Source organism: Amblyomma maculatum, chromosome 4 (genome assembly GCF_055883805.1).
Source record: "Amblyomma maculatum isolate TAMU_Amacu chromosome 4, ASM5588380v1, whole genome shotgun sequence".
Classification (NCBI taxonomy): Eukaryota; Metazoa; Arthropoda; class Arachnida; order Ixodida; family Ixodidae; genus Amblyomma; species Amblyomma maculatum.
The window spans coordinates 19,332,074-19,350,420 of NC_139347.1; the positions used below are offsets into that span (position 1 = coordinate 19,332,074).

An 18,347-nucleotide genomic window follows, 5' to 3' on the forward strand; every position below is an offset into this window, starting at 1 on the left:
GAGTATTGTTTCTTCGTGAGAGGACGCTTCTCCTCGAGCCGCCCCGGGGGTGGTCGTCGCTCGATGGAGCTCAACGACCTTCTTGGTCCAGACCGTGATGGCATGTTGCCGGCCTGGATCAGAGCTAAGCAATGAGGCCTCCCACTATTCCGAATTGGTAATCTGCAGGCCCTCCGGCGGTTGCATGGATTCATATTTAAACATTATGTGCTCTGGATCACCGCAGAGGGAACATGAGGGACTGTATTCGCCTGGATACCATTTTGCTAATTTATGTGGATTAAAGCACGTATTTGTCTGAAGTTTTCTGAGTAGTGTTTGTTGTGATTTGCCGAGTGTGAGGAATGTGAGTGAGTGAGAAGATCTTATTTACACCGACATGGAACTCGGGGCAGGGGCTCAGCCAGGGGGAGGGCCTCCTTGCCGGCTCTCCTGCGCCGTGGCCGCAGAGAAGGTCTTGGAGTAAGCCTCCTCCGCCAGGCGTAGGACGATCTTTTGTTCAACCACATTTGGGCTGCGGATGTAGGAAAGAGAGTGAGGAAGGTTACCATTTCGTTACGCTTTCAAAAAGGCCGCGCTTTCGAGGCTGACATAATTTTGTGATTTTGTAACTTTATTTCTCGCGCTTTAAACATGAACATAGTTTTATTTTAAGCCACTTATTCCTCGCCAAGCGAAAATTACGCGCTAGCTTTTTCTGGTTTAATTTTGGTTGAAACCGGACCGCATATCTGGCTGCTTAGCGACCGCGGCCGTTGCTATGGACGCGCCATGGCGATTGCAGCTGCATTGTGCGACTGGCGTAGCGCGTCGATGTCATAATGCGGATTTATAACGTTGTTTGTTATAGTTGTATCATTTTCGTTGAAAAACTAGTCGTATAAACGTTGCTAAGACGTTTGCTTAGCCGCTTGCGTTGTGCCCGAACGACAACGAATTTGTACGGGCTTCGTCGTCGATCTCACGTGTACGATGCTGGGTCGAAAGCTGCAATGTTTGCTGCTCATTGGCCGTGGCACTTCAATGCGAACGTTGCTGCAATCAAATCAGCTCGAATATTGCCATAAGTACAGTACAAATGCAAGATCAGTAATCCTGGGCATCGAGACGAGTTGTGACGACACGGCTGTTGGCATCGTCGACAGCGAAGGAAACATCCTCGGCGAAGCTGCTCACTCTCAGCTGGCTAAACACATTGAGTGAGTCCGTAGTTCATCCTCAGCGCGTGAGCAAAACACTGCTACTGTGTATGCTTAATGCATCGGAAACTCCCTAGAAGGCATGGAGCAAACGCACCTTATGAGGTTGGGTCAACGTTCATCCTCATGTATGGACGCGTACTTTCTGCGCGTTTTTACAGGCACGTGCGTAATGCTCAAGAGAAAGAACGTGTGTACCAGTCATGCCGTCCTGCGGCTAATATAGTTCGCGCCTCTCAGCACCTGGCGCCCCTGAAACATTTCAATTGCTGCTTTAACCTTATTTTGGGCATCATTGATAATTTTTTCTTGTGCTGCTAACCTTAAATGAGTAACATATATACTCGCTTGCGTACACTCAGCTAGTTAACATATTTCGCAACATTTTTATGAACTTTTGTATAATTTTTTTCGAATGAAGTGTAGAGAGAGATGCTCATTTCAACGAACGTCTTTGCAGGTATGGTGGCATAATTCCTCCCATCGCAAGGGACATGCACAAGGCAAACATCGCTAGAGTCACTGAGGACGCCCTCCGGCATTGCGATGTCTCACTCGAGGTAACAACAAAGCTCTTTCTCTGAATAATGCTTTAGCCTTTTAGTCATTTAAGAAACGCGTATGCTTTTTGGAGGATTAAAAAAATCGATGAGGATTATGAACACCATCCACATTAGCAGAGGGATATGCGTTTTATATAGAATAAACATCTGCCAGAAACGTTCCTTGTCTTTTTATGTGTGTGTTCTCAAAAGGTGGAGTTTAGAACTAACTTTCCCGCCCATACAAACATAAGCCCTCTTGTTGAGAAGTTGGTTTGTGGGTTGAGACACTCCTTCAGTCCTTGTTCGCTTCACTTCACCTTCCCTCTTAGGCCACGTCATGACAAAGGTGCACAGCTATTGAGACTTATTGCTTTCACCTTAATTACCATGTGCAGCTTGATTTGTTCCTGGCTTTTCAGTTCAGTTTTTCAAAGTTGTCATTAATTAAATAGGTTTTAAGTTTGTTATTTAAAGACCTGGAAAGCAGTTCTAGAAGTGCTGTATCGCATCAGTTTGAGGGCTGTCATAATTCAACCGACATAATTTTTCAGTTGAGCCATTTAGTGGTGGGGCACACTGCACCCTTTAACCCCCATCAATTAATAGTGATGCTGGAGCTTGACACCTTGTTTTTTTATCTATTTCTATCACTGAGCTCTTACTTTGAATGTGAAAAAAAAGTGTAAATTTGTACATAGTTTGTCTGGCAAGGCAGGTGTTGCATGAAATACTTTTCAATTAGTGGCTTCGCTCTTTTTTTTTTTTTTTAAATATAAGCTTGCAGTAGATAGGTCAATGTCATTTAGAGCAGCAGAAATAAACTTAGCATAAATGTATATGATTTCGCAGTTACCCCATCTGAAGTTTTGCATCTATGATGCTCTTTGACTGAAATAATATGCAAATATTTTGTGGCGCTTATTACAGAACAGTACTCGGATTATTTCATAAGTGAAACTTTCACTGTCTGGAAAGAAGGCAAGCCATTGAGCATTGCTGTCAATTAAGTTTGCTTTGGCTCCACTGAGCTCTGTATTCCTGAAAATGGGGCACAGTAAAGTCAATACAGAGTTGCATTCATTTAAGTACAAACTGCAGTCTGCCAAGCCCAGCCAGCTGGGATCAGCAAATTAAAACATGCTGAGTAACAGAACTAATGAGAAAATAAGTGCTGCCTACATTTGTTGCAGAGACAGTTGTAAGCAGTAGAGAATGCTAATATTACCCAGCTTTGAACATTCAAACGATACACAGTGTTCTATATGTAATGTTGGAGTGCTCTTTGAGCTAACAGAATTACAAAAAAAAAAAGGGGGGCGCTCTTATAAGCTTGATAAACAAAGCTTTTAAATGGGTTAGATACCACTTGCACCAGTATTAAAGACAGTACATTCATTTGTTCATTACTGTATGTAAGCTTTCTGATGTGGAAACACTAGTATTTGCAAATAAATGTGCAGTTCACCTACACATTTCTAAAAACAAGTTGCCCTTGTGCTGAGTAAACTGTGTCATAACACTCAGAACATGGGCACATTCTTCTTGTTGCATCATGCTAGCTTAAAACTGCAGAGCTGTTCTCAACTCTTGAAAAAATATGGACTGGTTAATTTTTTTGATTCACAGAGTTCTCTGGTAGAAAGTCTCTCCTGCAAAAGTAATGAAGATGGGACTTTTCCTGTTGATCATACTTTGTGAAATGTTTGTGATATGGACTATTTCTCTGTGTATTTGAAATAGAAATTTTATGCTGGATCGCTACTTACAACTACCTAATCTTCTGATAGGTGCCCACTTGACTGTATATGTAGTTGCTATAGTTGGATGCAACTCAAGAAAGAATTGTAGAGGTTCAACTATTCTTGAACGAAGTTTCATGAGCATTGGCCATTGGCTGCAGTGACAGTCGCTGCTGATGCTTAAAGCTTGGCTTACCTCTGCGCTTGGTAAGCTTCGCAACCAGATTTTGCATTAGAACCAAATGCTGATTATTCCCGAGCCCTCCACTATAGCAGCTCTTTCTCCCTATCTTCTTTTAGTCCCTTTCTTGCCTCCCTTGTGGCACTGTTCAGATGTTCACCCAGAAGTGTGACAGATATTGCGCCTTTCCTTTGCACCACCCGAAGAACAACGTTCCTGTGGAGGCTGCCTGGAGTACTGTCTCCACTCCTCTTCGCCACTGTAGCTGGTGTGTGGCGCACAAAGGTTCATGGATGGTATGGTATGGGATGACAAAGGTCGTTGGTACGAATCCCTAGCATAAACTATAGGCTTTGACTGGTAATTTTGTGTTCCGTAACACACTGAATTGTTTGATACCACTTCGAACTCCCTGCATCACATAGGTGGTCCACAAATTTTTATATGAATGGTGATGCTAAGTGGTCCGACCATGCTGGTTCACAAACCACAGTGTATATTGTGGAATGAAGGTATAAAGTTGTATTGCGGCAGTCAAGTGCAGCTGATGTGTCAGAATAACGCGACCTGAAGTGATGCGAGCAGTAGTAAGGTAAGAAAATGGCCTTTGCCCCTCAAAGAGCCATCCTGCAGCTAATGGCATAGACTGATTCTCTTAATAATTCCCTTGGACTTGCTGGCAGGGCAATGCATGGTATAACAGATGAGAGGATGGTTCACTACTTCTTAAATGGATTAAGTTCTGCGCCATGAGGATTGGTCCATGATTGGTTAAAGGGCCTATTTTGAGGGCTATCTGCCACTTCTTTTTCTTAAGTTGTATCCAGCCGTTGAAGCCAGCTGGTCCTGAAGCAAGCATATATTATTCCAGTGTGAATCTCTTCAATATTTAGTGCATAGCATTCTTGTAATCGAAAACAGGGAACCTGTTCCTGCTGTCGGTTACCTTTGTTTAAAAGTCTTGTTACAAAGAGGCATAAGCATTCAGAGATTTGAGATGCTGAGCCAACAAGAAACTGAATTTCCTCAGGCTGAGTATGCATGTGTGACATCTCCAGAGCAGTTTATACATCAACACGTGATCTACGCAGCAGCCATCTCAATTTCATGCTGCATGCCTAGGCTGTCGTGAAGTTATTTCTTATGTGACCTGTGTGTCTTAAAAATGTCTGTTAGTATTTTTATGGTACTGAACATAATCCTGCATCAAAAATGAATGATCCTGCGTGGTGGAAGAAGGAAACAGGGATATGGTGGGTGTCCTTGTGGCTATTCGTTTACATTTAAAATGTACAGTTTGTCTTTGTGCAAGATATTTAAACAAACTGCAAGGCAACATTTGTTACCTTTTTGATACAAAAAATGGCTGTGGTTTAAACCTGCTCACCCCAGACAGAGTGGAAGCTTCATTAGGCTTGGTTATATTTCTTATTACTCATCATCATCCTGACTATCAGTACTATCATCATTATCAACTAAATGCTCTGTCGTCATCAACATTATTACCATCAATATTATTATCGCTAACTGCATTGGCATTATCATTGCTACATGATCACTAACTGTGTTATTACTCATCATCATCCTGACTATCGATACTATCATCATTATCAACTAAATGCTCTGTCGTCATCAACATTATTACCATCAATATTATTATCGCTAACTGCATTGGCATTATCATTGCTACATGATCACTAACTGTGTTGTTATTATCATTTCTACTAACATACTCATGCTCAGCATACTCAAAATTACGATTTGTTTATGGAGTAGTGCTTTGCGCGTTCGGCTGGGGCTCGGAGAGATAGTAGTAATTCGATTCCCGGAGGAGACAGTTTTGTTTTCTTAAAGTGTCGCTTTGCTCTTTGCTTATAGCTACACTTCCAATTAAAGGTCAAAGGTGCTGCAACACCATATGGGTGGTGGTGGTCTTCGCTTGTAGCTTGACTTTGTCCTCTGGCTCACTGAAGGTCAAACATGAGCTGCCACTTTGGCCTGAGGTGAGGTCGTGAAGCTTGCACTTCAAAAGCAGTGCTGTTACATGCTATTGTGCTTATATGTTATCAAGTCCCCACACAGTAAACATCACTCTCCTGCTTAGTTTTCGTCTTTGCAGCACCAGGAATAGCAGATTAGTTTTGACACATTTTGGCAGCAGCATTGATTGGGCACCTTGTAGACTAGTATTTGCTTGAAAAAACAAAAACAAAAATGCTTTTCTTTTAATGGTTCAGTGTAAGTGATGGGGACAGTATGGTACAAATTGTGGAATGGTAAATGATAATAGTACTGGCTTGTAATTCAATTTTATTGAGAAACACATACACAGTTTTTGGCTGCCAGTTGGTGTCTAGTGTCCCTGTTATGTTGTATGCACTGAAGAGCAGTTGCAAGCTTTGCTGCAGCTTACATGAATCAATTTCACCCAGCGCACATGGTATTGAATTAGGCTGTTTGGTAGCTTGATCACTTTGTCAGTGGACAACTTTCAGCATAAGGAATAAGTAGGCTCTGAATACTTGTAGTGTCTGGTGTTACAAGCAGCACTTCAAAAGCACCCATCTACCAGCTCTGTGTTAGAGTGAAAGTCATCACACATTAGTTTGGTGCATGCTTCCCACAGTGCATATGCTGAGGCTATGTAAATCTGTTTGTCTGGGCCTTGCAGGAGATAACAGCCATTGCAGTAACAAATCGTCCTGGCATGTCACTGTCCCTGCGCGTGGGTTTAGACCACGCTGTTGAGCTGGCGCGCAAGTACCGCAAGCCGCTCATTCCTGTGCACCACATGGAGGCCCACGCAACTGCTGTCCGACTCCAGCATAGGCAAGTGCCACTGCAGTCAGCAGACAGCTGCTGTGGAATATCAAGTGTTATATGGAGGACTAAAGCTCCTCTCTCCTTCAAGAGATTGGCAGCTCTATCGATATGTACCTAACAAACCACATAGCACGGCTCATAAGCAAACCCCTTAGGGTGCATAATTTGACAAAGGGTGTGCTCAAGAAGCTTATTATAATAATAATAATAATAATAATAATAATAATAATAATAATAATAATAATAATAATAATAATAATAATAATAATAATAATAATAATAATAATAATGTGCACGCACGTGCCCACACGCGCACACACACAATATAATATTGTTGTGTTATATATTGCATATGTTATAATGGGCTACCTAACTGTACCAGCCGGAATGTTAACTTGTCTCATCTCATATATCACATCTACCATTGCTGACTGTGCATTCCCAAAGAAACTGCTTTTGTACATCGAGATAGACATTTTTCAATGTCTTCATTGTAATCCACATTAATGTGATATTCATATTCATTTAATATGGATAGGAATATCATATCGGATTATAATTTAGATGTTGAGGAGTGGAAACTGTTAAAGATGCATTGTTATGGTTCAGTGGCTTGGGTGAATACTGAGCTGGGTGATTCAGGCCATGGTGGCCTGGATCAAACCCGCTTTCAGTGAAATGCAGTATGCCCGTGTACTATGCGATACCAGTGCTCGTTAAAGAACCTCAGATCTGCAAATTTATATGCAGCCTTCTATTACGATGTCCTTCATAGCCCAAGTAGCTTTGGAATGTCAAATCCTATAAATCAAATTATGCCAGACTAATAGTACAAGTATGTATCTCTGTCCTTGCTTATGTTTGGCATGTTGCAGTCAAAGCATATCAGTTACTTACATAGCATTCTGCGGGCTGCGTCTGAAGAAACTAAGAGCTTAGTTTCTCTTGTAAGCTCTTGTAACATATGACATACTCATTCACCCAATCCTTTAATAGGGGTGTGTTGTTTGGAACTGACATAAGTATTATGATATTAACTAACTTGGGAATGTACAGAAAAAAAAAAAAGAAAGCTGCACCTTTTGTTTGTCGGAAATTCACAATTTTTTTCACTACCTTTGTACTGTCTACACTGCAAACAAACAATGACGCTGGGTGAATCTTGCAGGGTGGACTTTCCCTACCTGGTGCTACTAGTTTCAGGAGGCCATTGCCAGCTGGCCGTTGTGCGTGCCATTGACAATTTTTTACTCTTAGGAAAAACTTTGGATGATGCTCCAGGGGAGGCCATGGACAAGGTACGTACAACTCATGTTCCATATGTCATACGTAATGCAAGACACTTCTCGGTGCAATATCCACATTGCGAACGCTGTATTGCTGTAAATAACAAGAGCATCAGGAACGTGTTATTTATATCATGTGCACGAATTGTCGCTACTGTCAGGTGACACTGTACAAGTCCACTTGAGATTCCAACTTATCTTCTGTACCAATTGTTTAGCAACGCCAGTAAGCACAAGATAGCTAAAAATTTTTGAATCATTCATCCTGGTTTCCAAAACTTGAATCAAGTAAGTTTCAAAAACAAGAAATGAAGGCTCTAGAGAAGCTGTTCGCATGGAACACAAGCAGAAAAAGAAATACGATGGGGTGCCTTATGTCACAATATGGAAAGCGTGGCAAAGTTTGGTTCTGATGTGGTTTTCACGACGCCTCAAAAATATAAGGCAGGCAGGTCATTGCCTCAAGAAAGAGTAAAGGAATACGCTCTTCTTTTAATTAATCCAAGTCTAACAAGCTGTCTACTATTGTATAGGTTGTGAATGCCACCTGCTTTTACGAAAAACTAAAGTTGTTCATCGCTTGAAATAACAGCTGTTCAAGGAGGTTCTCGGGGCATTATTCATTAATAGGATGGGGAGTGATAACTGCGTCATCATCACACCAACTGTTCATCTGGAAGGAGAATGTATCGGGATGAGAAATTGCTAAGTAGCATCTTTAATTTTGCGTTAGTATGTGGAGGCCTTTCCTCTATTTTATCTGTGCTAGCTTCTCCGATTGTTTTTAGCCCAGTTTTTCTTGGTTGTGTTTATCTAGTAGAATGTATCAGCGAATAGCTGGGCACGCACTTTTAATTCCTTGAGCACTTCATTAGGTTTTTAGTCTTTTTTTTTTTTTCTTTGTAAAGTTGGCGCTCATCCTGTATCCTTCTCATGTGCCTGTTTTTCTCACGATACAGCTCCTTCAAAAATAAAAAAATTAGTTGTGGTTTAATTTTGGTTAACCCTATTAGAATTGCGATAGCAAAGGCAGAAGCTTCTTTTGCCTGCTACATTATTCTCCTATCACACCCTATCAGTGTAAGGTGCTACATTATTGGGGACACTTAAGCTTATTCTTTAAAAGTATAACGCGAGAGCGTAAGTTGCCAGTCTTCTTTTCCTCCTCCTCGGCTGTTCAAGGTCAAGCGTGGCCTCCGCCGGGACCGTGTGACAGCTCGAAACCTGGTGCAGTATTGCTATCGCAATAGAAAAATCTTAAGCATTTATAGCTTTCGTATATGCAGTCGCATGCCTGTGCTTGGGTAGATTCCTACGAGTGATTGGTGTGTTAATTGTGGAACTGTCATAATTTGCATCATATGCACTGCAGGTTGCACGTCGACTAAAGCTACACAACCTGCCGGAATGCCGCCTTATCAGCGGGGGTGCTGCAGTAGAATTACTGGCACGAGGGGCCAACCCTCTAGCGTTTCCGTTCCCAGAACCTTTGACAGATTACCGCACCTGTGATTTCTCATTCTCGGGCCTCAAAAACTCTGTTTACCGAGAAATCCTGCGTCTTGAAGAGCAGCATGGTGAGTTTGTGACTAGTTTGTCATCCTAAACGGTACCTTCTTGCAGAATACGCTAAGTGCAATAGCAAATTGTGCAGAACCCTTTTTGGGACTTTCACAAGGCTGTATGTGTGACAGTACTGTGGGACTTTCTAATAGCAGCCACTAGGCCAGCCGATGCAAAAGTGTTAAACAACCAAAAGCAACTTGTGCAAATATTCTCCAGAGCAGTGGTGTTGGCTCTGCTGTGAAAGCAGTCAAAAGCCTTGGCAGGAAATTCCAAACTGCTGGCATTTTCCAAACGTTTCAGAGAAAATTGGCAGGCTTTTTTAGAGGTATAAGAAAATGGCTGATACAAGTGGCATTTAGTTTTTTTTACGGTTTTCTTCTCTAAATATGGCAGGTATAGAGGCAGATGGCCTGGTTCCTGAACTGCATGACGTCTGCGCATCAGCGCAACGGGCCATGGTACACCACTTGGTACGGCGTAGCCAGAGAGCGCTAGAGTTCTGCACAAGCGAGGGGTTGCTGCCGCCACTTCAGTCCAAAGAAGTAGTGCAAGGGGAAGAGGCGCTTCCAACGCTGGTGGTTGCAGGTGGTGTGGCATGTAACAGTGCTCTGCGGGATGCTCTTGCACAGCTCTGTAACCAACTCGGTGCTAGGTTTGTGGCAACACCAGCCAATCTCTGCTCAGACAATGGACTCATGATTGCATGGAATGGACTTGAACGCTACAGGGCTTCTGCAGTGCCAGCTGTTGAAGACCTCGGTGCACTCAAGGTTGAGCCCAGATGCGCACTGGGAACAGACATCTCGCAGTCAGTTGCAAAAGCATCCATCAAACTTAGAAAGATTAAACTTACGATTGGTTGAAAGCTTTTCATGTGGGTTCCTTTTTTACTTTGAAAATTTACTCATGCATTCAGCACATTCCCCAGTTCCACTACCTTTCTTCTAGGCAGGTGCTTGGCTTCTATGGAGTGAAATGCTTGGGATGTTGGGTCCTTGACCCCACCTCAAGCAGAACAGATGCATTAGCCATGGTGCTTTTTGACCAATTTGCCATTGAGATCAAATTGGCATAGTCATTATACAGCACAGTGCCAGGAAGTGACAATTGTGTTCTCTTTAGCTAAAGTCAAGCTATATAGCATTACAACAGCTCCGGTATTTGGACTATATGGCCTGGCTAATTTCACGCCGTGAGATCGACCTAGAGGGGGCGCCACCATCACTTCGATAGTGTGGATCGGCAGCCGGCGGCGCTCTCAGAAACACACGCAGCGTAGATCTGCTTACGAGTTTATGGCAGGTTTGTGGGCAATAAAAATGTGCCTTCTGCAATGAAGTAACAATTTACTGTTTACAGCGTTCCAATATTGCAGAAAAAAAAATGGGTTTGGCCAATGGTGTAGAAAAGGAGCGCATACTTTAGGAAAACAAGGCACGGAACCACCTGTCTTTTAGATTTACTGGCATCTTTTTGCACACTTTTGCACTGTACCTCACTCACGGGCCTGAAGTGTACCACTTGCCTAATGACAGCTTTGTTTTTCTTATCGCCTTTTCAACAGCGTGCGCCTGTCTTATACGAGTGAGACAGGCAAATTTAGTGTCAAGCCTACGCAGATACGTGCTCTGACCTGCAGTACTTTAGAATGAATCAACACAGCCTGGTTCATTATATCATACTTGACCCGAGGATTAAGCAGGTTAAATGTAGCACTGACAGTGTACTGCCTGGCGGGTTGCCGTATACTGAGTGCACCTCAGCTCTGGCTAGACTAGGCACAAGTGTCCCCCCAAAATTAGATTATGCCGACACTGTACAGGAAACTTCGCCTCTCAGGAAAGCTGACAGTTCACGTGTAAGCCCCGAGTGGATTACGTTTGCAGAGCTCACAACCAGGCGTATGCTTGTTGCGGCCAGTGTAGCTAGTGTAGATAGTGTAGCACTGTGCCAATGACTTTAAATGACTTTTCGAAATCGAGGAAAGTATAAGGAATTTATGATTTGTGTGATGTTGATAAATGGTGAATTAGTAATGTAACTATTTGTTTTACAATTCTAATAAATTTCATCATGTGGGAGAACTTTTACACATTTGATAAAATTTAAGACTATCAGCAATTAATTTTCAGTAATGTTGAAGTGCAAGCTACGAATCAGTCGCTGCGAAGACATCGTAAAAAACTGCATGTACGCTTTTTTTACATCCTTATAAAAAAGTATTTATTCCCAAACTAAACACTGATAGTTAAGCCGCAATAAAGCTATTTTAATCCCCTTGTCAGAAATGAGTTTGTCCAGAAGACAGCACTTAGACAAAAAGGGATTCTAATGATTTTAATGGGCTACCAGTGTTGTATACATTGACTAGGTGTATTATGTAATATTTAGTGTAACAGCTAGGTGCCGAGAAGACATGTTTCTCAGACGTTCGAGCATTTCTGTAAAGCAAAATTGCTCACTACCACAGTTGCGGATGCGCAGCGAAGTCGGCTATTTCGGAGAATGTAGTGCCGGCCTTCGGTGTCGTTGACCACGTGGTATAATTAACGTGCAGTCAAATCCCATAGCAGAGGAGCGCCTTGCGAAGCGGCCGCGATTGAACCCCTCATTCTCAAACACTGCAGTTGAGTGCCCTACCACTGAGGCACTGCGACGAAGATTTAACAGCAAAAAAAGAAAATTTAGAAGAATTAGAAGATGGTACTCAAACAACTTGATCATGCGTACAGAAGGCACAGAGTGGGCTGTTCCAACTGCATTCTTCTATGCAGCAGTCTGCGGTCGCATGCTTCAGTAGCTGTGGTATTCTAAGCAAAAACGGGAATATACGATTTCTGAGCGTTTGCATTAAGTTGTATTAACAGCAGCGACATGTTTTTCTTTGACATGGCGCCTAACGACAGCACCACTTCGTCTGAGGCGCTGTGTCAAGGAATCTCAAAAAGCCAAAGACAATGACTGATGATGCCCTTATTCAACATGACATGTACTCGATATCGACAAGTATTTCTTTCTTTCAATGGAGTGTGGGGTGATTGCCTGTTCACATTTATTTTGCAAGCAGCAGAGAGGTAAGCAAAAGCGCACAGGAGCCACAAAAGAAACAAAAAACTCATACACGCCGCGCGCACGCACGTAAATCACTCCTTGTTAGCACTATACTGGCACGAGACGCAAACACGCATCCACACTGGGTAGGGTTCGCCGCTACTTGATCTCGAGGCCAATACATGGCACGCGGCTGTACATTGCAGGAAATGCAACGAGAGAAAAAAGAAAGGTAATAACAAACATGGACAAGGCTGCTACTCACTGTTCTCACAAACAAGCATTCTTTTCCGTCATTGAGATAGGCTAACACGAGAACGAGGTCTACTGTATCAGAAAAAAAGGCAGTAGCAGACTGTGGATTTTTATATCTAGATAAAACTTGAAATGTAATTTTTTTTTTTTTTACTGTCTGGCGGTTCCGCACAGGTGCATGTTTCTCTGTATATATTTTGTGTTTGTTAAAATAAACTTAGTTGCAGTCAGTGTTTGTCCTGTTCTTATGTGTTTAGTAGTTTTTTTAGCGCAGTGGACTTTTTCAATCGTACCAACTCACCCAACTTTCTACCTTCTTGCTACCAAGGCGAGCATTTACCATGTCACGCATGCTGTTACTATGTATTCGAGTGGTACAGCTGTTTAACTTGCCTAGTTTATAAGGAGTTGTATCCAGGAATTTTAACCATCACTGAGTGGTTTCTATGCTAAATAGCATACTGCAGTAATGTATTGTTACAGCCAAGCCGTCACCACTTGCATGGTTACAAAATCTCCTATAAAAAAAGGAGAGAAATAAACGGAGGCACAAAACAGTTCTGCAACACTTTTATTTAAGAAAAAAAAAAAAACAACCCTTTTGCGTCCCAGTTAAGGCAAAAACAGACTAGTTGGTGATGATGGAGTAATGATGGTGGCAGTTTGTGTTACGGGTGCCTACACAACGCATGAGCTGCACTTTAGTACAAGCTCTTGGAGCGAAACACTATTAAAAGAATCAACGGGACGCCCAGGGCAGGGAAGGGGACTCAAAGGGCTTTGTGCACAAGTCCCTCAGGAAATCGGGCAGCATGTGCACAAGTATACATTCACACGGCGCACATACACTTAGGACAGACAATAGCATGGCACATCATATCGCACCTTTCTCTCTCTCTCCGGGGCTTAAGGAAGGCACGCAACTCATCTCTTGCGCTGAGTGATCTGTTTCATACGAGGATATCTATACAAGCCTAAACTAAATAAAAACTGCCTTCTTGTGCACTGATAGGAGGTGTGGCAGAGGGCCACTGCACGCATAGAAATTATGCAGCTTGCCAGCATTCTTTTGATGGGGGCTTCAAAAGAAAAGGAAAAGAATAATAACCCTCTCTCACAGCAGTGGACAGTAGTTTTTACATTTCCTGTGTCCGACCCTGTAGAGTACATGCACTATATCTGTAGATGCAAAGTTTTCAGTTACAAAACATAATGAGGCTGTTAACCTACCACTTCGAGAAGAGAATAGAATGAGAACAAATGCAGAGGGCAACATGCCCTCGGACCTTTGCTTTCACATGCCACAGAGCAGTAATTGATAGGCAGGCTGTTATGGTGAACATGTAATGGGCAGCCCATTACATGGCTTTGGCTCTAGGCTTGGTGCTGCATTCGCTCGCGACACAGTTGCCACAGTGTACTACATCTTTGGAAGCCACATTTGCTCTCGCCAACATCTGTGCTGTCCTTGAAAAAAATCGCAGCATGGGCTGTGATGTGCTCAAGCCTACAAAAAATGAGAAACATCACTCTTTCACTTAGGGTCATAGCATTTTCTGGCCTGTTCCAGAACACGTCAGAGAGAAAACTTAGCAACTTGGACTTTCTGCTGTTGGCACCCATTTGCTCCTAAAGCAACTCATGGGTAATCTGTCCTTTCAATAAATAAAAAAAAACAAAAAACGTTTTCACATTATCATGACTTTTTACTGGTGCCAAGGCTCTAAATACAAAGATGCTCGAATTTATAAGAGATCTACATAATATTGCTGCTCTCAATACGAATAATCATTAGTTAAAATATACTTTTTTTCTTTTTGTACTCAAAGCAATCTAATGCAAAAAAAAGAAAACGGGGGCTAGAGGGTTAAACTTGTCACTGCACTTGCGTGACACTTGTGCACATGTTGCCTTCCTGTGTGCAGCAGCTCTGCACACACATACACGAAATATAAAAATAACAAATAAGAAGGTCGTCTGCAGGTATGACCAGCACAAAGAGGGTTAACTTGCCTATCTAAAAACGGCCAATGCTGCTCGCCACTTATAGTACTTCGCCAACAATGCTGCCAAATCACAGATTCTTGCGTTAAATAATGATAAAAATGTTCAGAAGTGTTACATAAGTATCATGGCACCATATCTTCAACACAGATCAAGCCTGCAGCAGCTCCTGGCTAGCTGCCTTTAAAATGACCAAAGAAATTGCAAACAGGTGTCAAGACTTGACATCGCATCACACCATGCACATTTTTCAGAGGGAAGTAAAAACTGAACGACTGCCACTGCAAGGCAGAATATGCATCTGAGAGACAAAGTCCTTGCTTGCCTTGCTTTACCAAAGGCACAGCTGTGAAGTCGGTAGTAGCTGCAGCCTCCATGTGAAAAGTCTGCATTTTAAGAAGCCAGTGTTATGCAGTGTATGTCAACCTTCTCCAAAACATGCTATAGTAATAGAAGCTTCTTCAAGCATGTATTCACTGCCATTTCACAAGCATTGGTTGCTTATGCTTACACAATGCATTTGCTGCCCAGGTGATAGCTAAATTTTGGAGCAGGTATTGTAAGTCATGTTCCGTTTCACTCTTGCTTGTCCGTTTCATTCTGTTTGGTGTATAGCAGTAAGCAATCCTGAATGCCTGCACTGTTCTCTCCACTGAGTGCTCCACAATTAGTGGAGAACTGATGTGCACTTAGCACAGTCATTAAGAGATTAACACTTGGTGGCAACAAACAGCAAGGCCTGCTAGTCGTGCGCATAACTGGGCTTGCTGACAAGTCTTGCAATGCTGCAGCTGAAAGCAGTTGGCTTGAATGCAGATGGTTGGATGCATCTGGTGTCATTTAGCATGCACTTCTTGTGCACCTTCAGCGAGGCTGCTTTGTGCACTGCTTGGCTGACATGGAACTGACACGTCAAGCCACAGGATTTGTCGCATTATGCTGCAAGCAAGACAAGGTGTGAGGGATGCTGCTCACAATAGTGGTTTCAATACAAACAAATAGGAAGCAATGGGAGGAGCAGATTACTGAAGATGTGCAGTTGCAAGGAACCAATGTTAGGCAGGAAACAAAAGAGAAACACTCAATGTGCAACATGTAACGATGACTGTGATTTATGGTGGCGTATGATGAAGTTATAGTATGCTGCGGCGATGGACCTTCATTTGTAAACAGTGAGCCGGATACATAGGGCTACAAGGGCAGCAACTTTTTAGCAACCTGGCAAGAAGGTTATAGGAAGCATTTCAGTAACAGAGGCTCGGCGCAGCATTTTCTTGCTGAGACAACATGAACTTGTACAGTAAGCAGATAGACACAACCTTTCGTTTCAGTGTTAAAAAAATAATAAAATGAAAATCGGAGCTGTACAGATGCACACAGCAACATGAACAAGTTGACTGTCAGCACGGGGCAATTACCAGCAGTTGCAACACTTCAGGGATTCAAATGAGGGAAATCGGCAACCTAAACTGGAAACACAAAACCTTTAGCCTAAAAAGTGCCAAAAAGCACAGAGGATCAGGAAATAATTACGTCGATGATGGCCTGCATGACACAAACTGAAGTGTCTAGTTGGCCTGGCAAAACAGCATGCAGTAATGTTTGCTGCACACATCTTCAATCTGAGACATGGACACACATTTGTCACCAAGTGCCGACACCAGAGGCCAATCTCCGCTGTCCTTAAATGGCCTCATTATTATGAGTCACGCATTGCGGACTGGTGAAGGCACACACAAGCACCAGCTAGCAGTCATTCACAATGGTTGGCGGACCTGTCAGCAAGACAAGATATGGGAAGGAAGTCTTTATAAGCCAGCACGACATCAGCACTTCGTGCAGTCTGCTCTCCTTTCTGCCTGTCGAAACAAATCGCTGACAAAATGAGACGTCTGAGCCAGCACACCACTGTAGCAAGGCTGTTCCTTGTGATATCGCACGGCCACTGCAGTTAGTCTCACAGGCACTTCTGGAGCACAGAGAGGCATCACAACACTGCCCACGTCCGCACGGCTAAGATGAGTTGATGGGGAGCGCAGCAGCAGCAGTAGCAACCGGGGAAGACGGGCTTACACAAATGTACAACACAGGGTGCCTATCTCTGTCCTGCTCTGCATCCTTTAGCACAACACTCATGTGCAGGTTATCCCATTCTTTCCCTTGCTAAGAAATGGCAGTGACAGGACAGCACAGACAAGGCAATACAGTTCTTCAGTCTTTGCTGTCAGAGCCCGAATCGGAGTCGTCGTCGTCATCATCGCTACTGTCCGAGCTGGTGTCACTGTCACTTTCACTGCTGTCATCCTCCTCTTCCTCTTCATGGTTCACGGTGGGTTCAACCTGAGCAGGACAGAAACTTGCAGTCACATTCTGCATCAAAGAAGCTCTGTCTGAATGCACAACGCTCACAAGGAGCCAGTCTGTGCTGTTATGGCATGCAATTTATTGGTATAGTGGCCAGTGTTGTTGCTGCTGCTTACGATGTGGTAAAACCAGGGAGCCAAGAAAATTATAAAGGTGGAAAAGGAACTCCAGTGGTAGAAGAATTAACATCAACGAATTTACAATTTCAATATTCCACCGCCCCAGGTGTGGATAAATTTGTTAATTATAATTCGTTGCATGACACTGTGGCTTTCAGCAAAGGTGCCACTAATAAAATACACACGATTTGAACCTTCACCTTCAGTTGCTATAATGCATGTACTCATGTAACAAGCCCTCTCTCCACAGTCAGAATTCGCTTAAAAAGAAAAACAGAGGAGTTTTTAGCCTTTCTCATGCATCCTTCAGTTTTGCACCGGTGTTACTGCAGTCTGTAGTGCAGACCTTGGCAGCGAACAAAGATGCTGCATGTCAATAGCAGTGTGGCAATCACGTCGTACCCTTTTGACGAGAGTCCCCGAGGGGGTTGATGTGCTGGCAAACTTGGTTTGCCTTTGCAAAGACGGGCAGTGGTTTGGTGAGCGCAACATTTCGCGTACTTTGCTTATATCACCACGATTGGATGGCACTATCGAGTGCTACCACAAATACAGTCACACCTCATTTAAACGGACACTTAGGTTCTCAAGCAAAACTGCCCATAAAAAGAGTCCAAAATAAAAGTGCAAAAAAAAAAAAAAAAAAAAAAAAATCAAAACAGTTAGCCTGGCACAAACAGTCACCATTTTTATGCAGATAATTTTTATCACCTGTGATATCCTCACCTTTTAGTGTTTACAACATTATATCGGCCCTTGAAATAAACAACATGGATACTCTGGTCTCCAAAATCCTGGAGTTTCAATGCAACAGTTAACAGCCATTGTGGTACTTCGTATGAAATTTTGAACATGCAAGTAATACTACTGTTCATATTTTCTGCTGAAAAATAGGCTAACCGTCTTTCTAGATGCAGAGGATGTATTTAGAAGACAGAGACAAAATTCTTTGAGAAATGGCAAGTAGATTTTACATTGATGCCCATAGGAACAACAAAAGAAAGAACCACCATATAGTAATTCTGTTAAAAAGGCTCAACTGCACACTCCTTTTATGTACCACAGAAAGGTCAGTGCTCTAATAGTAACAATTGTATCTTTATTTCAGGTACCCAGAAAAAGATATTGCAGTGTGAAGACTGGCACGTTATGGACAAAAGCAATATAATCTTGCCCATATGTATTAGTAATAATGATAATGATCTTTATTCACAT

General features: G+C 42.7%; 2 protein-coding genes across 3 annotated transcripts in view; one reads left to right on the forward strand and one right to left on the reverse strand.

Annotated features, from left to right (window-relative positions):
• Positions 1 to 745: 745 nt before the first annotated feature.
• On the forward strand, positions 746 to 10,210 carry Tcs4 (Threonyl-carbamoyl synthesis 4). Its single transcript, XM_084600858.1, has 6 exons — positions 746 to 1,199; positions 1,660 to 1,759; positions 6,336 to 6,493; positions 7,656 to 7,785; positions 9,146 to 9,350; positions 9,733 to 10,210. Exons 1-6 carry the CDS (start codon positions 973 to 975, stop codon positions 10,200 to 10,202), a joined length of 1,290 nt encoding a protein of 429 aa, XP_084456984.1. The 5' UTR covers positions 746 to 972; the 3' UTR covers positions 10,203 to 10,210.
• Positions 10,211 to 13,200: 2,990 nt separating this feature from the next.
• The window catches only part of LOC146190378 (nucleolar transcription factor 1-A-like), a 33,395-nt gene continuing 28,248 nt past the window's right edge, over positions 13,201 to 18,347 (reverse strand). For both annotated transcript variants that reach the window (XM_084600860.1, XM_084600859.1), the window contains exon 15: positions 13,201 to 16,989. In XM_084600860.1, coding sequence (XP_084456986.1) covers positions 16,861 to 16,989 — 129 coding nt within the window. In that variant the 3' untranslated portion in view covers positions 13,201 to 16,860. The remainder of the gene's footprint in view (positions 16,990 to 18,347) is intronic.